At 41.1% G+C, this 23,982-nt stretch overlaps 1 protein-coding gene across 1 annotated transcript in view; it reads right to left on the bottom strand.

Moving 5' to 3' along the window:
- Positions 1-517: 517 nt before the first annotated feature.
- Positions 518-23,982, bottom strand: part of tbca (tubulin cofactor a) — a 66,662-nt gene continuing 43,197 nt past the window's right edge. The window contains exons 3-4 of the mRNA XM_067982147.1: positions 4,918-5,004; positions 518-840 (exon numbers count right to left, since the gene is read on the bottom strand). Of these exons, the coding sequence (XP_067838248.1) occupies positions 760-840; positions 4,918-5,004 (168 nt within the window). The 3' untranslated portion in view covers positions 518-759. The remainder of the gene's footprint in view (positions 841-4,917; positions 5,005-23,982) is intronic.

Here is a 23,982-nt window from a genome sequence, read left to right as displayed (position 1 = left end):
GTGCCGCTCTCAAGAGAATCTTAAGAGAAGGCCGGTGAAAAGATCCATACCAATTTCCCAAGCAGGCCACTGGACTATTTGGGCACTTTGAATATGTGGCTTTGCACCTGGCTGGAGTTATGCTACACCTGGTGGTGCACAGCCCAAGCAGTGTAAGACTACTTACTAGAGGAGGTCTCACACTGCCTGGTTGCAGTATATTCAGGAGTCAGATTGAGGCCAGACTGCTGAGTTACATGGTGCTTTCACTTCGATACTAAGTGGCTTTGGTGGTACAACGGTTGCTAAATCAGCTTAAAACAGACAACAAAGCAGTTGCAGGCCACCTCAGTTCCTGGATAAGTTGTTTGGTAGAGAACTATTGCCAGTATGCTTGGCTAATGATGTAGCAGTTGCTGAAATACAACTTTCAGTTTCAGCCACTAAATATACACTCACTTTATCCATCAAGTTAAAATGGAAGGGATCTCTTAACAAGAGGCATTTTAACGTCAGATGCATACACAAAATCAGACAATTCATTGTCAGCACGTACATTTATTTAATGTTTCATTATTTCACCATGATGTGGCACAAAATTAGTTTGGGTACACAGTCTGTTATCCAATGTAAAACGACTCAAATTACACAGGATTCATATATAGAGCCCAAGCATAATAATAGCAGAGTCATACTGCCTAAAACTAAAATTGGGGGAATGGAATGGACGCAGTGCAAATAGTTATAACAAAAGAAAACATTATAATTAAGGAATAGGTTCTACGCTTCTAGTTTGATTGATCCTAGTGTGGCCTGGGCTTCCTTGTATTCCTCAGTCTCTTCCAATTCTTTCTCGCTTTCCTAGAACAGGAAGGATATAAAAATAGAATGTTTTCATTTTCACATATGTATATGCATTGGTATTATGTATTAAACCTATGGTACTTCAGCTAACTGAGATTACTATAAATACGATAAAACATTCACACCCACAATATAGTACTATACAATAATGTACAACACTAGCTCCGTTGGCAACTCACTTAAATCCAACTCTGTCCTCTGAGTTGTAAACTGCTCGGGGTGGGGGGGGGGGGGGGGGAAAGAGGGGTTCTACATTATAAAAGTACCTATAATTTTAGTAGCCTCCGACTAGCCATCATTACACAGATGGAGTTGACAGTATGGATTGCAGCTAAAATGGCTTTCGCTGAGCATACAAATAGTTGATGCTTATTTGGTGTAATTAGATATACAGACAGTGGAGAAAAATTGCAATGCTGTTTATTAAGAGTTACTGCAAGAGTTTCGAATCAAATTAAGGATTTAAAAAAAGACTTTTTGGGGGAGGGAACTACTGCTACTGAATAACCTTGTTGGGGAACTACTATGGCCACTGACAAGATTACCCATCAAGTGCTCCCTGTTTGATGCCTGAAATTCCAACAAAAGTTGAAAGAGTCATGCTCATGATCCTCAATTGATTGCAAAACAGTCTTTTAGAGCTAGCTTTCAGCCAACCACAGGCCAAATTTTAGAATGTAGGTCCCAGCTCTGAAACTTACAGGGTGACCCTGAGGTACGGGAAAAAGGTAAATAAAGTATTTATAGAGAAAAAAAATGGAAAAGTTGTAAAAAAAAAAGGCTTCCCTAACGGCAGCTCAACAAATCTACCCAACACATAACTGATCCATACAGAACAGGAATGAGACCATGGGCTTTTCTCAAGTCTGTGTTGAGTTAGCTGATCTCAACCAGGGTGGCTTCAATTAGCCATGGCACTCTTGGGTTAAGGTCGTGTCAATTAACCAAGGCTCCTACTTCTGATCGTTATCTAGCAACACCTACTGCAAGGCTGAAACATGAATAATGGCCACTTCAGGCGAAGGGGAGGAGATAACTAGAGAGAACAAAAAGGAGAGTGAGGGAAAGGAGAAGGCAAAGCAGGCAAAATTGAAAATATTCTATTTAAAACTGTGTTCTTAAGCTGCATAGTTTTGTTACTGAAATAAAGCTGTTCCTGACATCTGGCAACTTTATTACTCCAATATCAGGGTTTCTTTCAACATCCGTACATGAGCTGAAAACTCAATAGGAAGTCTGGAGTTGCCAAAAGGCTAAGGATTAAGTTCCTAAATTCAACTTTAAGATAATGGCTGAGGAGGGAGGGGGAGAAGAAAGAGGAAAAATGTCAATTAACTATAGATCCAACTTAATAGGCCAGATTTTGCGGTCAAAATAACGATGAGGCTAATGGCGCTCGCTATTATTTATGCGAAAATGGTACAGCTACTTCAGGTGAGGGGCAGATGCGCGGTTAAATGTGAATATCCAAAAGTTGCTGTCCAAGCTGCGCTGCTCCATCGCTTGCTTCGTAAAAACGGCATTTTGCTGTCTGCCTCACCACTGACATGCAGTGAATGTCGTGAAGTTGTTGTATTTGCGTGGTACATATGAACTATACCCGCCGCAGATAGTTAGGGCTAGTAACATCAAAATGTCTACTTTAAAGTTTTTATTCTTACTTTGCCTTTCTGTCTCTTTTTTCCTCACTCTCTTAATAGAATCTTTCTTTCCCTATTTCTCTTTCTGTACCTGATTTGGATTCACCCCCTTTAATTCACCCTCCTTCTCAGTTCTTCTGCTGTTTATTTCCCAATATTTAAATCTCATTGGTTAAGGAGCTACACAGTCGCTTGCCTGTTCACTAAGGTCCCAGGTGCCCTGTTTCCCTCGCTGTGTCCATTATCAGCTTACACTTTCAGCAACATAGTGGGCAAAACTTTTTTGAGCTGAAGGGTGCAGGGGCAAGTCTAACTAACAGCAGATGCTGTTAGTTGCCCTTCTACAGCAAGATCTGGCCCAGTGTATTTCAATATTGTTAGATTTCACCAAAAAAACTATTACAGCTGTTTTAACACACCCAGTCGGCAAATCTTTCATTGAACATTTGAATGATTACATGGCATTCATCTGGATAATTCAACAAAACTTTCTACATTTTCATAGATTAAGGTTCTGTTGAGTAGGAATGTGGTAAAGAAAAAAGTCATATTAACCATGAACATATAAATAAACATCTTCTGTGCACTAATGCTGGTGAGAAGCTAAAAGTGACTTAGCAAACCCTTATACTGCAATTCTACTGGACCGATATTGTCTGCTAACAGTGCAAACTTGGCAAAGTAGGTAGACTGAAATTAGAAATGAGACATCAGGAAGAGTCTGATCCTTGAGTACAATTATGCTTGAATGCTAAACATAGTTTAACACCCCAAAAAGTTTAAAAATTGAGCTTTACACCAGTTGCAGTTATATTGTAATTGGTGAAAAGCTGAAGCTATATAAGCTACCTTCTTCAGAAGGTCTCACACCACTAGAAATAAAATACCAAATCAAAATGACTTCAGTATAATTGTAATGTTCACCTTGCAACAATGCAACATAAAAACTGCTTTACACTAATGTACGATGGTGGCATAACTGCCCTATTAGGTCCTGGCCTTTGCGGAGGCAGCCAACATCAACCAGGGTGGCAGTAAGGTGATCCATTGATGTCAGCACCTTTGGTGAGGCAGGGGAAAGTCATTTAGGCGTTTTGTTGGGCACATAAAAATATTAAAGGATGTATTGTGTGTGTCTTGTGTAATTTAAAGACAAAAAAAAAGCCAGCTTAGATTTTAGTGAAAAAAATTAAAGTCAAAGTATGTAATTTAACTCAGATTTACCTATTTTTAGGATTTGATTTTTACCAAGTAAGAAAAAAAAAACACTTATACCTGAACTGGAGTAGTTGACCTAGTCTTCAAAAGGGCGTCTTTCCTCCCCTCCCACCCAAAAATTTCCATGTGATGTACTAATCATTTACAGATCAATAAATGACATTTAATTTTCAAAAATTGCCAATTCTGTTATTCATAACAAATGTAAAGCTACTTTCAAGAAATTTCAATAAAGCCATAAGACACACTGCAGCTATCTTTACATAAAAATGGAAATGAGTAAATGCACTGGAACGGTTTTAGTCCAATTTCTTTAAAATATGTAGGTGGTAGCCAAATTATTCTGTGGAACTAGGATTTTAGAAACAGCTGGCATCATCCATTTTTCCCTAATTCTGTGTTTATTATAGATTCAGGGACCTTTATCCAAGCAAGCATACTTTAATAGACTAAACTCCCATACCATTTACACCTCCATTAAAATGATACTTCACAAAATATCTGAATCTGTACTTATTTAAAAAACTACTTTAACTGTGATTTTCCAAAATGAATATAAATTACATTGCCTCACGCTTGCCATGAAGAATCTACTGGTTATTTTTTGTTTAAAATGCATGTTCCCCAACCAATTTAAATAATGAAATGCTTCTTATTGCAAGTTTATTCTGGGACATGTGTGGCAAGTTCACTAAATGTTAAAGATAACTAGATAATGCAAATAAAGCCCCACATCCACAAATTAAGTTGCATTTGAATGCTGCGCATTTCATTTCTACCCTAGTAAAGTGAAGACTCACATTTGTTTGATTTAGAATTGTTTTTTTGATGCATGTCATTACCCTCTACATATACAAAAAACGCTCAACAAAAATACAAAAAACTAAACAGGCTTTCTTTATGGCACATCAATTTCATATTTTTGAATTAAGAGGCACAAAAATATCCAAATTCAGTAACTTTCTTCTTAAAGTTGAATTTTGTAGCGAACATATCACTTTGTTATAGAAACTTTAGTCCAATCATTTCACTCTACATACTTGCTTAACTTTTCATGATTTCATATATCTAAGGAGGATTCTATAAATTTACATTGACTAATACATTGATTAAAATTGAGGTAATATAGCTCTTCCTCAACCCAATACCTATACTAGTTATATAAAGGGGCACCATGTACTTAGAACTTGTCAATCTGAAAATAATGCAGACTCACCAATAGTTGTGTAAGGTCACTGTGGGCAGTTGCCAACCGACGCTGACAATCTGGAATCATCATCCGTGATTCTTGCAGAACCTCCATCTAAAAAGAAAGAAAACAGGACAGAGAGGGAATAAGAGACAGGAAGCAACAAAGGGATCAAGCTTTTAAATACACCCTGGATACCTCCCATTCTACTCCATGACTTGACCTAAATTGTGTGGTATTGTATTCAGATTTATTATCAAGATACTGACTTTAATCAATCTGGTCTTTCCAACACTTTTAGAAATGTCACCAATAAATTAAATCACCATAGATGTTCCATTGTTTCTTCACAATATGAAAATGTCAATTAAAATTATTAAACTAATTCAGTAAATATATTGCAATGAATTGACTTAAATAATTGATTCAAATATTTTTCTTTAACTTATATTCATAATTTTATAGATACAAAGTATGCTATTGTTACTTCTTTTTAAACAAAAGGATCTGCAGTTGACATAAAAAGCTTTTATCTTAGGGGTAATAAAGAAATGCAGTGTCCAAGTAATATCACACAGATAATTACTGCACGAAAAAAGTTATTGAGTTATTGATCGAACTGTGTTCTCACTGCAGGAGGTTCAGAGTGTGAAAGACAGAGGTCTACAGAGCTCAGAGACAAGAGAGCAGAGACCAGCAGGTTCATCTTCATGGTCTTTATCATGCATAAGAAAGTTATTTCATAAACTGTGCACATTAATTTTGGCTAAGCCAATATGATTCTGATCCCTTCAGGATGGATTGAAATAATGAATGACGTCTAACCATTACAAAGAGTGCCCAACCAAATAGTGTAGCTTTAGAGCTGGAACAAAGGCTTTAGAGCTTCAAAGCTTCAGGAAAGTACAATGGATTAGATTCTGTTTCTCCATGTTTAAAGCTTTAGATATACTGCATCGTCATCCAGTGCTGCTTTAGAGACTTGAGAACTGGTTTACAGCCTTATAATTTTTTTAAAATTTTGCCAGAAACATTTTTATTTTTTACCTCAGAAATGTTTTACACAGTACAAAAGCAGTAATAGCGTTAGTGGTGCAGTTGAAACAGCTCACTGTTCCACTATGTACCTGCATTGAAGGTAGCTGAAGTTTCAAGTCATAAGAAATTCTTATAGCCTTAATACTCGTATATACCTTAAGACCACAATATCCCAGCCATAACACATACAGCTTTGTATTTTGAATTAGCACTTCCAAAATAGAATTGTAAATATGTGCACAGAATATACGATACTTGAGGCACATGAACTCATGGTAACAGTAAAAGTGGCTAATATTTTACGGTTTGAAGACTAAAATGCACTGAAAATTTAGCACATTACCTCCAGTAAAGAGACAAAGTAAGAAATCTTGTTAGCCATGCTTAAAATAAGTATATACAAACAAACGAACGCAAGTTGTTATTGTTATTTTAAGAGTGCAAAGTAAAGATATTCCAATAAGGCATAAAAGGGGTGCATCAAATGGAGTTCCAAGGATAAATAGATTATTACAATGACACAAACTTAAAATGAAGGACTATGATAAAGTTAGGGCTAGTAAATACTGAAGATAATCATGAGTAATATAGAAAGTGTTGTAGGAAGGTGAAAAGGAAGATTAACTCGACTAAAGCTGTGGCTCAGTGGTAGCACTGTCGCTTCAGTCGGATGGTTGTGGGTTCAAGCCCCATTCCAAGACTTGAGCACATAACCTTGGCCGACACTTCAGTGCAATACTGAGGGAGTGCTGCACTGTCGGAGGTGTGCCGTCTTTCATACAAGATGATAAACTGAGGTCCCATCTGTCCTCTCAGGTGGACATAAAAGATCTCATGGCACTATTCAAAGAAGAGTTCTCCAGGTGACCTGGTCAACATTTATCCCTCAATCAACACTACAAAAATAAACAGTTAAACTGGTCATTTATCTTACTGCTGTTTGTGGGACCTTGCTGTGCGCAAATTGGTGCCACGTTTCCCTACATTATAACAGTGACCACACTTCAGAAAGTAATTCATTGGCCGTGAAGTCTTTGGGACGTCCTGAGGTTGTGAAAGATCCTATATAAATACAAGTTCGTTCCTTCATAAGTATATACAGAAAATGGCTTTCATATTTCCCTTTTGATTTTCCCAAGTTGACACTATGGTCCAACTTGCCTAAACAGACCTCCTTCAGTTTCCTGTAAGCTGTTCTTCATAATTGTCCACAGAACTTACCTATCTATTGTGGCTGTGGTCAGCTTCTAACATTGGAAAAAGTTATAAAGATGTTTGCCTGTTCGTAGCTGTAGCAGGATCACACAGTCATAAAGGGACAGAGTGTCTATTGACACCACCGTGTCAGCCAATGAGTTGTACTGTCAGCCAACGAGTTGGAGGCTGGACGGGACTTACGGCAAGACTGACAGCATAGAGTCTATTTTACAGCTAACAAAGTCTATTTACGCAGCAAGCAAGGCGTATTTACTCAGCAAACAGTGTCTACTTAAACAGCACACTACAGCAAACAGTCTACAGTGACTATTTAAAGAGTCTCTACGAACTACAGCAAAGAGAACTCATGACCGAAACTACAACGTCTCCTGATAAAAGCAGGGTGATTTCTCCAGCAAAATACAGTGAGTGGAGGACGGTTATATAATACAAATTGATTATTTCTGCAGCAAATTGCAGTGAGTGGAGGATAGTTACATACAAATTATGTACCTAAAATCAACCCCAGTCATTTACAGCAGTGCAGTCTCCAGGCTGGGAATAGTGGTGTCACTACATGCAGCCAGAAAGGGAGGCTCATTACAGAATTGACTGTAAATCAAGAACACCTTTGTAGTAATGCTGCTCCCATCAGAAAACCCTAAAGTACTCTATGTAATTAACATATTGCATAAGAATATATGAATCAACTTCTGTATTGCGGTGCTGCATTGTGCTCTTTGGGGAAGAGAGAAAATAAAAGACTCAATAGGCTTTCCTCATTGGCCAAATAACTTTCCAATCTTACTGATAATTTTTAAAAAAAAACTAGCCTACATCTTTCAGTATGTAAATTAAATAAACAAGATTAAAAGCATTAACATCCAAACATCTAGACAAAATTAGAATTCTAGTCTCACAAAAAGTTCTCAAATAGAGAAAAGATTAGTAAATATTTAATTTGTATTTCCATATCTATTTTACAGACAGAATAAAATCAAAGTTCCACATAATCATTACTTGCGAAGAGCAAGCTGTAGATTAAGCTTTATTCTAAAAACAAAAAAAGATGAAGGACCTGGGTTTGTAAAGCCATAGGCTCAGCTGAATATAATTTAAGTGGCTTGCTTACAAGATAATTAAGGATGAAGAAGGCATTCTGACCATCTTTGTTAATCTATCCAGAATGATCCAAAAGTCCTCCCAAATATAAATTCTAGACGCACAAGGTGAAATTAGGAAATGTAATTCCAACTCGTGCAACTTTCGTACAATACATGCATTTTAAAATTAAAGCAACATTGCCATCTCAGTGGGTGTCAATTAGAGAAAAAGTAGTTACATTTAAAAAAAAATCTTAATACATACCTAATGTGAGTTAGAAAATGAATATTGTCTTCGTATTTTCTTTTAAAGTAAGTAATCCTTAGCAGACTGCTAAAATAGCCTTCACTCATGATATGGTGCTATGACTATCTAATCTAGATTTTTACAAAGTGCAAAATAGGCAGACTATTCAAGAATTTTTTTTAAACAATAGCGCATTTTATATTGTGCTTAAACAAACATCAGTAGTCTTATTCAAATTATCATGGCAGCAAAAACAGCAAATGCAAATCCAAAGTCATTACATCCTTCCTCTTGTTTCACCCTTCAAATCCACATTGAAATCTCCAAAAGTAACATTATGTTGTACTTGGTACGGAAATTCATTTGAATTTTGATATAATTTTGCATTAGAAAGATAATGGTATTCTAACTAATAGAGTTACAGCTGGAAGTGCTTGCTGACAAATACAATACCAGATACCCAGAACCATTCAGTTCTTAAGTGTCAGTTTGGCTCAGATGTTGCACTCTCACCTCAGTCATAGCGTCATAGAGTTATACAGCACGGATAGAGGCCCTTCGGCCCATCGTGTCCGCGCCGGCCATCAGCCCTGTCTACTCTAATCCCATATTCCAGCATTTGGTCCGTAGCCTTGTATGCTATGGCATTTCAAGTGCTCATCCAAATGCTTCTTGAATGTTGAGGGTTCCTGCCTCCACAACCCTTTCAGACAGTGAGTTCCAGACTCCAACCACCCTCTGGGTGAAAAAGTTCTTCCTCAAATCCCCTCTAAACCTCCCGCCTTTTACCTTGAATCTATGTCCCCTTGTTATAGTACCCTCAACGAAGGGAAAAAGCTCCTTAGTATCCATCCTATCTGTGCCCCTCATAATTTTGTACACCTCAATCATGTCTCCCCTCAGCCTCCTCTGCTCCAAGGAAAACAAACCCAATCTTCCCAGTCTCTCTTCATAGCTGAAGCGCTCCAGCCCTGGTAACATCCTGGTGAATCTCCTCTGCACCCTCTCCAAAGCGATCACATCCTTCCTGTAGTGTGGCGACCAGAACTGCACACAGTACTCCAGCTGTGGCCTAACCAGTGTTTTATACAGCTCCATCATAACCTCCTTGCTCTTATATTCTATGCCTCGGCTAATAAAGGCAAGTATCCCATATGCCTTCTTTACCACCTTATCTACCTGTTCCGCCGCCTTCAGGGATCTGTGAACTTGCACACCAAGATCCCTCTGACCCTCTGTCTTGCCTAGGGTCCTCCCATTCATTGTGTATTCCCTTGCCTTGTTAGTCCCTCCAAAGTGCATCACCTCGCACTTTTCCGGGTTAAATTCCATTTGCCACTGTTCCGCCCATCTGACCAACCCATCTATATCGTCCTGCAGACTGAGGCTATCCTCCTCGCTATTTACCACCCTACCAATCTTTGTATCATCAGCGAACTTACTGATCATACCTTTTACATTTATATCCAAGTCATTAATGTAGACCACAAACAGCAAGGGACCCAGCACCGATCCCTGTGGTACCCCACTGGCCACAGGCTTCCAGTCACAAAAACAACCTTCGACCATCTCCCTCTGCCTTCTGCCACTAAGCCAGTTTTGTATCCAAAGTGCCAAGGCACCCTGGATTCCATGGGCTCGTACCTTCTTGACCAGTCTCCTGTGGGGGACTTTATCGAAGGCCTTACTGAAATCCATGTATACCACATCCACTGCGTTACCCTCATCCACACGCCTAGTCACCCCCTCAAAAAATTCAATCAAATTAGTCAGACATGATCTTCCCTTGACAAAGCCATGTTGACTATCCCTGATTAATCCTTGCTTCTCCAAGTGGAGACTAATTTTGTCCTTCAGAATTATTTCCAATAATTTTCCTACCACTGATGTTAGGCTCACTGGCCTGTAGTTCCGCGGTTTTTCCCTACTCCCCTTCTTGAATAATGGTACTACATTAGCGGTTCTCCAGTCCTCTGGCACATCCCCTGTGGCCAGAGAGGTTCTGAATATATGTGTCAGAGCCCCCGCAATCTCCTCCTTTGCCTCACACAGTAGCCTGGGATACATTTCGTCCGGGCCTGGGGATTTATCCATTTTTAGGCCTGCTAAAACCGCCAATACCTCCTCCCGCTCGATGTTAATATGTTCGAGTATATCACAGTCCCCCTGCCGTATTTCTATGTCTACATCGTCCTTCTCCATAGTGAAAACAGATGCAAAAAATTCATTTAGAACCCCTCCTACATCTGCCGGCTCCACACACAGATTGCCATTTTTGTCCCTAATGGGCCCTATTTTTTCCCTAGTTATCCTCTTACCCTTAATATACTTATAAAACATCTTAGGATTTTCCTTTATTTTGCTCGCCAGTGTTATTTCATGGCCGCTCCTTGATCTCCTAATTTCTTTTTAAGTATCCCCCTGCACTTTTTGTACTCCTCTAGGGCTTCCTCCGTCTTTAGCCTTTTGTATCTGCCAAAAGCCCTCCTTTTTTTCCTAATCCATTCTCGTATATCCCCTGACATCCAAGGTTCCCTGGAGTTCTTGGAACCACCCTTGACCTTTACGGGAACATGTTGCCATTGTATGGTCTCAATCTCCCTTCTGAAAGACTCCCATTGCTCCGATGCGGATTTTCCTACAAGCAGCTGATCCCAGTCCATTTTGGCCAGATCCTGCCTTATCCTATTAAAATCGGCCTTCCCCCAATTTAGAACCTTTATTTCCGGCCCCTCCCTGTCCTTTTCCATGACCACCTTAAATCTCACCGAATTATGGTCACTGTCACCAAAGTGCTCACCTACTAGCACTTCTTCCACTTGGCCGGCCACATTCCCTAGAATTAGGTCCAGTACCGCCCCCTCTCTTGTAGGACTTTCTACATGCTGGCTCAAAAAGCTCTCCTGGATGCACGTTAAGAATTTTGTACCCTCTAAGCCTTTTACACTCTGAGTATCCCAGTTAATATTGGGGAAGTTGAAATCCCCCACTATTATTACCCTATTATTTGCACAATTTTCTGAGATTTGCCTACATATCTGTTCCTCTATCTCCCCCTGACTGTTTGGGGGCCTATAGTACACTATCAAAGTGCTTGCCCCCTTTTTGTTTTTAAGCTCCACCCATATGGCCTCATTAGAGGAACCTGCTAATATATCATCCCTCCTTATGGCTTATGGCAGTAATTGATTCTTTAATTAATATTGCGACCCCCCCTCCTCTTATACCTCCCCCTCTGTCTCGCCTGAAGATTCTGTACCCCGGAATATTGAGCTGCCAGTCTTGCCCCTCCCTCAACCATGTCTCTGTGACAGCAACAATATCATACTCCCATGTGTTTATCAACACCTTCAGTTCATCCACCTTATTCGCAAGACTCCTTGCATTAAAATAGATGCCATCCAGCCTTGCCCTCACATATTTGCCCTGTCTTCCAAGCTGACTTGTTTTTTTCTCTATATTTGGCTGCACATCACCCCCTATTGTAGCTCCACTCTGTATCCCATCCCCCTGCCAAGTTAGTTTAAACCCCCCCCCAACAGTGCTAGCAAACCTCCCCGCAAGGATATTTGTCCCGCTCTGGTTCAGGTGCAACCCGTCTGACTTGTACAAGTCCCACCTTCCCCAAAAGCAGGCCCAGTGATCCAGGAAACTGAAACCCTCCCTCCTGCACCAACTCTTTAGCCATGCATTCATCTGTTCTATCCTCCTATTTCTATACTCACTAGCCCGTGGCACTGGGAGTAATCCAGAGATTACAACCTTTGAGGTCCTGCTCTTTAATCTGCTACCTAGCTCCCTAAATTCTTGATGCAGGACCTCATCTCCCTTCCTACCTATGTCGTTGGTCCCAATGTGGACCACGACCTCTGCCTGCTCACCCTCCCCCTTGAGAATGCCCTGTAGTCAGAAGGCTATGGGTTCAAGCCCCACTACAGAATTAAGCACACAATCCAGGCTAATGCTTCAGTGCAGTACTGAGAGTGCTGAATTTTCAGAGGTTGCATCGGTTGGATGAGACATTTTACTGAGGCCCCCTCTGCCTTCTCAGGAGGATGCAAGAGCCAGAACACGACATGAAGAGGAGCAGGGAGTGCTCCACGTGTCCTGGCCAAGATTCCTCCCTAAACCAACACTACCAAAATATAGATTATCTGGTCATTCATTCACTTGCTGTTTGTGGGACATTACTATGAGCAAATTGGCTGCCACATGTGTCTACATATTAGTGACTGCATCTCACAAAGTAATTCACTGATTGTAAAGTGCCTTGGAACATTGAGGACCTGATAAGGTGATATATAAATGCAAATTGCTTCTTTCTGGAGGGTTGTCTCAGACACAAAAAGACACATGTAAAATCAGTTTTAAGAGATAGCTAGATAAAGGCAGCCAGTTCAAATAACATTCAGTCTTTGTGGTTTCCAAAGGATGTCATCATGAACTGTACAAATTCCCATCACTTCCCATAAGCAGCAGTTGGTTATGTGATAACAGACCAGCCACATAAATACTGTGGCTACAAGAGCAGGTCACAGGCTGGGTATTCTGCGGCGAGTGACTCACCTCCTGACTCCCCAAAGCCCTTCCACCATCTACAAGGCACAAGTCAGGAGTGTGATGGAATACTTTCCACTTGCATGGATGAGTGCAGCTCCAACAACACTCAAGAAGCTCAACACCATCCAGGACAAAGCAGCCCGCTTGATTGGCACCCCATCCACCACCCTAAACATTCACTCCCTTCACCACCGGCGCACCATGACTGCAGTGTGTACCATCCACAGGATGCACTGCAGCAACTCGCCAAGGCTTTTCGACAGCACCTCCCAAACCCGCGACCTCTACCACCTAGAAGGACAAGGGCAGCAGGCACATGGGAACACCACCTGCATGTTCCCCTCGAAGTCACACACCATCCCGACTTGGAAATATATCGCCATTCCTTCATCGTCGCTGGATCAAAATCCTGGAACTCCCTACCTAACAGCACTGTGGGAGAACCTTCACCACACGGACTGCAGCGGTTCAAAAAGGCGGCTCACCACCACCTTCTCAAGAACAATTAGGGATGGGCAATAAATGTTGGCCTTGCCAGCGATGTCCACATCCCATGAGCAAATAAAAAAAGACATAATGAGAATCTGAAACACACATGAAGCATACAAGGGACATTTTAATACACTTGAAGGGAACTTGGTGCCACTTAGGATTTAGGAGAATCCATATGGTAATTTTCAAGCAATCTAAATTTTCTTTTACAATCTTGAGAATATTAGGAACTATATATATATATCTCGTACTGTTGGCAGCAGCCAAACTTTGCACCTCCAACAGGATCTAGGATCCAACTTTCCTCGGGTGTCAACAGTAGTTGCGACTGGCTTTCCAATGGGCACTACAGTCACTGTTGCACAGCAAAAGGGGAAGAGCAATACTTGGAGGTAGTTAGTATTGTTCTCCTGGAGCCCCAGTATCAAGATAAAAGTATCCATTATCCAACTTCAATAGGTTACTCACAAGCGAATTCCTCTACCTAGTGTTCTATAGCATTACTGCTGTTTTGTCACCTTCAGACTCTATTATCCCAATGCTCTCCTGGCTAGCCTCCCATTCCCCAAACTCCAGCTTGTTCAAAACTCTGCTGCTCCATATCCTATCCTTCACTAATCCCACACATCCATTACCAGTGCCCTCTCTGATTAACATTTGCCCCCGAGTTCCCCAGCACCTCAAATTTAAAATTTTTGCTCTGATCTTTAAAAGCCCCATTGTCTTACCTCTCCCTAACTCTGTAACCTCCACTAGCCCTACATCCTCCTTCTCAAACATTCTGTTCCTCTGACTGTGCCCTCTTGGGGCAAAAGGAGGGCGGCCATGATTCAGTCACCGAGGTCCCCTTCCAAAACTCCTCTTTCTTCAGCTCTCTCTTCTCCCTTACGATTTTCCTTAAAACCTACATCTCTGACCAAGCTTTTGGTCACCTCTCCTAATTTCTCTCCCTTTCAAGTCTGAAAAGCCCAAGTTCAGTGTCTCAGGCCAATCTTGGAGGCGACCCTTTGCTGCTAATGGCAGGAGTCTGCCTTTAACTATCCAATTTCTCGGTTATTTGTAGCGAGTCCAGGGATTGAACAGAAAATCCTGTACTCTGGCTTAATAGTTATATTTTACTAGATATATCACATGTCCACACATGATCTTTGTCGACTTCAGAAGGTGGCAGAATAATTCCCAAAGTGCCCCCATTGCAGCATCTTCCCCTTTTGCTGTGCTACAGTGACTGTAGTGCCCATTGGAGAGCCAGTTAGTATTCTATAGCATTACTGCTGTTTTGTGGATAAATCTAGTATCACTGCACTTGGGGAATGCCACTACCTTTCCTTCATCCAGCGATTCTGGGTAACTGTTCAGGATGGCATGAGCACATCCAGTCCATAGTTTTCCTTTAACCGTCCACATTTTTTTATGCCGAGAGATTTTTTTGCAAGAAAAATGAGTGGATACAATTTTCATAAAAATTAGAAATGCATACTGGATTTTTATTCATCAAATAAAGCTTTTCATCCTTTTAGGGTCTCTAAATGCTCTATTAACTTTGAATTCTCCTAGGTGATTTGGCACTTCGCTTGCCTTTTCTCTAAAACTGGTTAAATGTTACAGCGAAACTTTCTTCCTTAATTTCCATAATTGTGCAATAATTTCTTATGTTCTTTTATGAAAATAATCTGCATGGATCTGGATGAAAGGCTGAGCTGAATGCCATTCCCTCATTCCCACCTTATGCTTGAATAAAAAAAGTTCCAGGTGACTGATATTAACCAAATTATCCGTTAGTAGAAAAATACTACTCTATTATAAAAAGAGCTTCTGGACCTTAAACTTTGGCTAATTTATCTTACCTGAAACCTATTTATTCGCACAAAGTGGAAGGCTTTGTCTGCAATATTAAAGAAAGGGAAAGGAAGTCAGAAGGTGCTATCTGAATGTAGCACAGCATCTCTAACAATGGCTTCTTTTCCCACCCCTGAACCACCACCTGTGTCGTCCCCCAATGTCCCTCTTTTCCACAACTAAACGTTATCCCTTGACGACATCATCCGCAGACACAGAGACAGCTTTCACGTGTGCTGATGACACCCAGCTCTACCTCTCCACCAAGTCTCTCAAACTGTCACTGTGACATCCAGTCCTGGATAAATCCCAGCTTCCTCCTAATAAACGCTGGGAAGATCGAAGCCATTATCTTTGGTGCCTGTCATAACCTGTTCCCCAGAAACCGTCTCAGGCTGATCCGAACTGAGCTTTCAACCCCACGTCCTCTCTATCACAAATACTACTTGCTTCTACTTCCATAACATTATCTGCCTCTGCACCTAACTTGTAGATGGTGGAAAGGCTTTGGGGAGTCAGGAGGTGAGTCACTCGCCGCAGAATACCCAGCCTCTGACCTGCTCTTGTAGCCACAGTATTTATGTGGCTGGTCCAGTTAAGTTTCTGGTCAATGGTGGCCCCCATAATGTTGATGGTGGGGGATTCGGCAATGGTAATGCCATTGAATGTCAAGGGGAGGTGGTTAGACTCTCTCTTGTTCGAGATGGTCATTGCCTGGCACTTGTCTGGCGCGAATGTTACTTGCTACTTATGAGCCCAAGCCTGGATGTTGTCCAGGTCTTGCTGCATGCGGGCTCGGACTGATTCATTATCTGAGGGGTTGCGAATGGAACTGAACACTGTGCAATCATCAGTGAACATCCCCATTTCTGACCTTATGATGGAGGGAAAGTCACTAATGAAGCAGCTGAAGATAGTTGGGCCTAGGACACTGCCCTGAGGAACTCCTGCAGCAATGTCCTGGGGCTGAGATGATTGGCCTCCAACAACCACTACCATCTTCCTTTGTGCTAGGTATGACTCCAGCCACTGGAGTGTTTTCCCCATGATTCCCATTGACTTCAATTTTACTAGGGCTCCTTCGGTCAAATGCTGCCTTGATGTCAAGGGCAGTCACTCTCACTTCACCTCTGGAATTCAGCTCTTTTGTCCATGTTTGGACCAAGGGTGTAATGAGGTCAGGAGCCGAGTGGTCCTGGCGGACCCCAAACTGAGCATCGGTGAGTAAGTGCCGTTTGATAGCACTGTCGACGACATCTTCCATCACTTTCATGATGATTGAGAGTAGACTGATGGGGCAGTAAGCGACCGGATTTGATTTGTCCTGCTTTTTGTGGACAGGACATACCTGGGCAATTTTCCACATTGTCTTGTAGATGCCAGTGTTGTAGCTGTACTGGAACAGTTTGGCTAGTTCTGGAGCACAAGTCTTCAGCACTACAGCCGGGATGTTGTCGGGGCCCATAGCCTTTGGTGTATCCAGTGCACTCAGCAGTTTCTTGATATCATGTGGAGTGAATCGCATTGGCTGAAGACTGGCTTCAGTGATGGTGGGGATATCAGGAGGAGGCAGAGATGAATCATCCACTTGACACTTCTGGCTGAAGATAGTTGCACACACTTCAGCCTTGTCTTTTGCACTCATGTGCTGGACTCCACCATCATTGAGGATGGGGATGTTTACAGAGCCTCCTCCTCCCATTAGTTGTTTAATTGTCCACCACTATTCACAACTGGATGTGGCAGGACTGCAGAGCTTTGATCTGATCCATTGGTTGTGGAATCGCTTAGCTGTCTATAGCATGTTGCTTCCGCTGTTTAGCATGCATGTAGTCCTGAGTTGTAGCTTCACCAGGTTGGCACCTCATTTTTAGGTCCACCTGTTGCTGCTCCTGACATGCTCTTCTACACTCCTCAGTGAACCAGGGTTGATCCCCTGGCTTGTTGGTAATGGTAGAGTGAGGAATACGCCGGGCCATGAGGTTACAGATTGTGCTGGAATACAATTCTGCTGCTGATGATGGCCCACAGCGCCTCGTGGAGGCCCAATTTTGAGCTGCTAGATCTGTTCTGAATCTATCCCATTTAGCACGGTGATTATCCAACGTGTTGCATGGCACTGTGTCCTCAGTGCGAAGACAGGACTTCATCTCCAGGAGGACTGTGTGGTGGTCATTCCTACCAATACTGTCATGGACAGATGCATCGGCAACAGGTAGATTGGTGAGGATGAGGTCAAGTAGGTTTTTCCCTCGTGTTAGTTCGCCACCTGCCGCAGGCCCAGTCTGGCAGCTATGTCCTTCAGGACTCGGCCAGTAGTGGTGCTACCGAGCCACTTTTGGTGATGGACATTGAAGTCCCCCACCCAGAGTACATTCGGTGCTCTTGCTACCCTCAGTGCTTCCTCCAAATGGTGCTCAACATGGAGGAGGACTGATTCATCAGCTGAGGGAGGACGGTAGGTGGTAATCAGCAGGAGGTTTCCTTGCCCATGTTTGACCTGATGCCATGAGATTTCATGGGGTCTGGAGTCAATGTTGAGGACTCCTAGGTCTACTCCCTCCTGACTGTATATCGCTGTACCGCCACCTCTGGTTGGTCTGTCCTGCCGGTGGGACAGGAAGGTATGAAAGGTATGATTCTGTGAGTATGGCTATGTCAGGCTATTGCTTGACTAGTCTGTGGGACAACTCTCCCAATTTTGGCACAAGTCCCCAGATGTTAGTGAGGAGGACTTTGCAGGGTTGACTGGGCTTGGTTTGCCTTTGTCGTGTCCGGTGCCTAGTGGCACGATGCCAGGTGGTCCGTCCGGTTTTATTCTTCTTATGACTTTTTTTAAGCGAGATTTTACAACTGAGTGGCTTGCTTGGCCATTTCAGAGGGCAATTAAGAATCAGCCACATTGCTGTGGGTCTGGAGTCACACATAGGCCAGACCGGGCAAGGACGGCAGGTTTCCTTCCCTAAAGACATTAGTGAACCAGATGGGTTTTTGCAACAATCCGGTAGTTTCATGGCCACCATTACTGATACTAGTTTTTTTTAAAATTCCATATTTTATTTAATTAATTGAATTTAAATTCCCCAGCTGCCGTGGCGGGATTTGAACTCATGACTCTGGATTATTGGTCCAGGCCTCTGGATTACTAGTCCAGTAACATAACCACTATGCTACCGTACCCCATTTGTATTGAGTTGGGTACCATCTGTTTGTATTTGAATTGAATGGCTTGGCCCTTCCCTCAGATAACTGAACGGACAAAACATCTATACAGTGGGGCTACTTATATCAATTAGCTAGATCTGGGTTTGTAAATCCCATGTGCACGGTGACAGAAAGAAATCAATATAATGATTCAACATAGGTAAAAATGCTTCATTTGTCATACTTGCATCCTGCCACTCCCACGGCACAGCATGCGGTTATCTACAGAGTATTTCAGAGTGAAACACGCTATGAAATGCTGAAACAAGCACTAAATTGCTCGTATGCGAGGAGTTCCTCCTTCTGATTGATGCCCAGTGACTTCTGCTGGAAAATGTACATGTATGGATACCAGGCAAGGACAGGATTATGCTCAACTGTGATCTTCTGAAAGTCAAATAGCCTGCTGAAACTCAACACTTAAGTTCATGAACTGAGAACACAAAACTGATGTTCAGAAATATGAAGTAATTACATTTCAAACAACAATTTAGATTAGGATTCTTACCTTCCCGGTCCTCAACCCTGGAATTGTGGACATGTGGAAGAGGCTCCCAAATAAAATGGTTATTTCTGCATCAAACCATTTTAAAAGCAACTGGATGAATATTTGGCTGGGAATAGGGCTGATGCTCTCCTGCTGGTTCAATTGGCAGCCGTCCAGACCTGAAAATTTCAGGCTTAATTACCAGTCCATCTCAAGTTAGATGATCTGAGCCAAATGTTACAACTGACCTCAGCTCCTGGGCTAAGGGACAGGAAGAGAAAAGAGATAGCATTCTTGCACGTGATCACTATCTAAATCATGCTGGAAAGTGCATATGTGTGAACATCAGGCGAGAGCAGCTCAGCTGTGATGCCCCATAGTTTAACAACCTACCAATACTCCCCATTTAGGCTCGCACACAGAATTGGGAGTTGGGTGAAATTGTATAAACAGAGTAGCTATTATTTGAAAGATTCAAATTGGGGACTGATGAGTAATGTTCCCCAAGGCTTTCTGCTGGTTCATTTACTATTCATTATTTTTATCAATGATCTTGAGGCTATATGTAGGATAGAGTACAATAGGAAAAATAGCCTAACAATACAGAAGTCAGAATTAATATCTTTTTATTATGAGAATGTGTTCTGTGTGATAATGGCTAACACACGGTTCAGATTAGGTCGTTAGCTTTGGTGTGCGGAATCCTAAGTAAGCGGGAGGTGTGCGTTTAAGGTAATTTAAGCATAAAAGGGTTTGTGCTTAGAATTATAGCTAGTTTGGAAACAACATGTCTCGGTTTCAGTTGTTATTATTATTCAGGTACGGTATGATGTTTATAACAATGAAAAATTGTCTCACCTTTTACTGATAAGAAATGAAACGCCACCCGCATTCAAATGAGAATGGAGTGTATGTGCTGCGACAATTGCCAATCTATTGGTGTAGTAGCATAGGACACAAAGATCACATGATAATCTCAGACTTGCTAGGTTCAGAGGAAGTCATCTGGCATTGTCTGTCTAGGTGTATAAATAGGCTCACTTTCAGTAATTATTTGGTATTCCATGACGACTATTAGCCCGTATTGGTTTGTAGTTTGCAGACCCCAATGGATATCCTATGTGTAAGTATACAGACGTACAAAATTACTTGTACTTTCTCTTGATGTTAATAAAACCAACAAGTTGATTTATCTCTGGCATCTGAATCTATATAATTTGGATTAACCTACTCCGTTGATCTAACACTATAGATAGTACCATTATTAAATTTGCAGATGAAATGAAAATGAACGCTAGGGTTGGTAATAAGGAGGTTGCAAGTTCATTTAGATAAGTGAATGAATTCAGAAATGGCTGATGTAATTTTTAATAAATAACTGCTGTGTTATGCACCCAAAACCAGGCAACTCAAGGCTTGTCGACTCCATGCCTGGGTGGCCATTAAAAGTAAGAGCAGGAAAAGGACTTGGAGCAGTCATTGATTGGTCATTAGAGGTTCACAAGAGATGGGAGGTAGCTGAAGAAAAGCAAATTGGGTCCTTGAAAGTATTGTTAGGTCAATAAAGTACAAAACTCGGAATATTATACATCAGTTATACAAGGCTTTGGTACTTCTGCATGAGAATTGTGTCAAGAAACCTTAACTCTACAATCTAGAGTGATAATGATTAAAGGAAAATCTCACAGATATGTAAAATATTAAATGGCACATATAAGGTGGATCCAGAATATTACTTTGTCAGTCGGCCAGTAGAACAAGAGGACATAAAATTAAATTAGTGAAAAATAAATTTAAAACCGATCTTAGAAAAATTTGTTACTCAAGTCCAATCCCATGAGTTAACAGACCTCAACCAGGGCAGCAGTAGCAGTGCTAGAATTGGCCTTAGGGAATGGGCAAAAGAAAAAAAATCACCATGGTTCTCTCAGTGAACCCTCCTATTTGAAAGTATGTGTCCGCAGACATTGGATGAAGACGGGGTTGGGCTCAGCTGCGATGCCACTGCATAGCTGACCAACACTCAACATCAAGGTTCACATGTGAATATGGCCACTTGGTAGTAGCAGAGGGTAATTGATGGCCATGGAACTGCACCCCAATCAGGAGTCAATAATATTCAGGATAAAATAGTACAGCAGAAAATTGGCGAGAGAGATGCATAAGTCAATGATTGGCATCAGTGTCAAAACACTTTATGTCTATAAAGCTGACCTCAAGTAACCAGCAAGATCTTGCAGCAGTCCTGCAATTCTCCAGAATATACCACATTTTAAGCAGTGGTCATTTGTACTGTAACATCACCTAGAAGGTGGACTAGGTTGGAAAAGCAATGGCATTTTTTTTAAAAAACAGCCAACAATTTTTAAATACAGCTTTTGATTAAATGTATCATTTGTTAAACATGGTCTAGATGGTTAGAAAAGAGAATCGTCAGTTTCATGGGATGATATTGACCTGAGTCACTCATATGAACCAGTGAATCAACACAAGAAGTTAACAGGCAGAAAAGATTACTGACACTAAGGGTTCACATTATAGTGAGCAGAATGTGTAGCTTTTTCCCCTCAAGCAATGGATCAAAAGAAAAGCATTTGACTACACACTGAAAAATTATTTCCACTGACAAAAAAAATGCTTTACTTATAATTCACCTTTCAACCATTCAAGCAATATAGCAATTCATTAAAAACTGTAATCAAAATTATGTACAGTAAAGCTCTAATACTAATTCTTCTCAGAAGGAGACTGAATATTAAATAGTATCAGACCTCAACCCTGTGTTTTGATGTAAAACTCTGCAAATTTCATACAAAACTGAAACCAAAAGCTTGCACTCAACATACTTTACACCTCATTTAATGCCACTTTTGTGGGTAGTATGGTGGTACCGTGCATTGGAAAACTAACATTGGAAAACTAACATAACAGAGCAATGGAACATAAGCTCTAAGAGCTTTAAATATGCACCCAAGTGTGCACATTCTATTCACTGAAATCCCAATATCCATTAACTTAATGTTAGGCCCTTAGCTAAAAGTAAACAGTTTAAAAGTGGCTGTCAGAATGAGTCTGATTAATATATATAACCCAACAGAAGTGGCAGGTGGGGAGGGGGAGAGAAGGGAGTAAGAAAAGAGAAGAGGACACACACACGCACACACACACACACACACACACACACACACAGCCAAGTTAACAGAAAACAGATCCATGACTATGTTTTATTACTACAATTTTGATTACTTTTGACATTTTTACCATAAGTAATCCTTTTCCCCCCCCAAATTTTACCATGACAGTTTTACAGCCCTTGCCAATCCCGTACCTCTACTACAAGCTGAAAAGTGGCACTGCTGTGAAATAGGTTGGTTGGCTGCTTTCCAGCAAGGGAAAAGCACATGGCTCAGAGAAACCGAAGAGAAGGGGAATAAACAAAAGAAATGCAAAGAGATGAAGCAATGGAAAGCAAAGTGATTTCTTTATGTTATCTTGTATTTATAAACATCACAATACTGCCAAAATATAATTTGGATATTTTACTAACAAGGCAGTAATTCATACACACCTGATTCAACTGAATAATGGACGAGCACAGTTCCAGTTTTTAAACCTATAAATTATATTACATCACACATTAAACCAAATCAATCTCTTTACAGAAGGGTCTCAACTGTATTTTATAAAATGCAGAGTATAGAGCTAGTACTTCTACAATCCAACTAGAATTTTTCTAAGAACCCAATGACACTATGCAAACAGTGGTAATGAAGACAGATTACAGACATTTAGCTGCCAAGGTCAATAGCTGAAGTCTATCTTCACTACTAATCTAGCTCAAACTCGTTTGGTAAAAGCAATTTTTCATCAATTTCAAAGGATTTTGTTATTTACTTCTATAATGCATCTGCAACAAAATACCTCAAAACGTTTAGACATAGACATATTATAAACAGATACTGAAGCACAAATAGCAGAATACTGTGGCTGCATCAATGCAGGACTCAGGTTCTGTGCTGGATTAAGGGATAGAGTGCAAAATGAAGCACAAAGTAATAACCCCACCCAGTGATTAGGCAAATAATGCCTTTTCTCCTAATTAAGCACCTGTGTCCATCCAATATATTAATATTCACACAAGAACACCATCGAAGAAATCAATTTCTGATTAAGGTTTTTTGATATCAAGGTGAAGCACCAAGATCCAGTGTAGGACATTAGCAAGGTTGAAAACAACGAGGCAATCAGGATGTAGCGATACCTAGCTTGGAAATTAAAAGCATCAATATTGTACAAAGGAGATAAGAAATTTCACAATTTTGAGATCATGGAACACAATGACCGCCAGAAATCTCTATTTCAATATAGTGGAGATGTAGAGAGGAGGAAAAGCATTTAGCACAGCATATATGGAGCTTTCAAAGAAAGTTCAGAAGAGTACTGACCCTAGTATCTGATAAATTAGAGAAAGGTAAAAAAAAGTCCGCACGCGCACTCACACACTGATGCGGCTGAGCAAGAGATCACGAAGCAGGCAAAAGGTCCTAGACAGAAATGCCAAAGTGCCTACAAAGCTCTGATCTTTTTTTGATCAGCTGATGTCTGATACACATGGAAATCCATCGTCACCTTTAAGAGTCTCCAGACCAAGCCTCTGAGAAATTCACAGAATTTTCTGTTTGCCAGATATGGAGTGCAAACTTACTCCCCCTGTTGGAATACACCTTACTTATCTAAACCCTGAGAGCTTTACTATCCTTGAAGAAAGGCGAGAAAGACAAAAGTGGCCTTTGTCCCATCTGAGCTCAATTCCAAAGGACTGAAGTTGGTATCCAGCACAACCCCTCAGGTAGCAACAATGGAGACTCTACTCCTTGTACTTTTCAATCAGTATCTTTGAGATCCCAAAGCCATAATACGACACA

Source organism: Heptranchias perlo, chromosome 4, assembly GCF_035084215.1.
Source record: "Heptranchias perlo isolate sHepPer1 chromosome 4, sHepPer1.hap1, whole genome shotgun sequence".
Classification (NCBI taxonomy): domain Eukaryota; kingdom Metazoa; phylum Chordata; class Chondrichthyes; order Hexanchiformes; family Hexanchidae; genus Heptranchias; species Heptranchias perlo.
The sequence above is the reverse complement of the archived record's forward strand: the minus strand, read 5'-3'. Positions and strand labels throughout refer to the sequence as shown.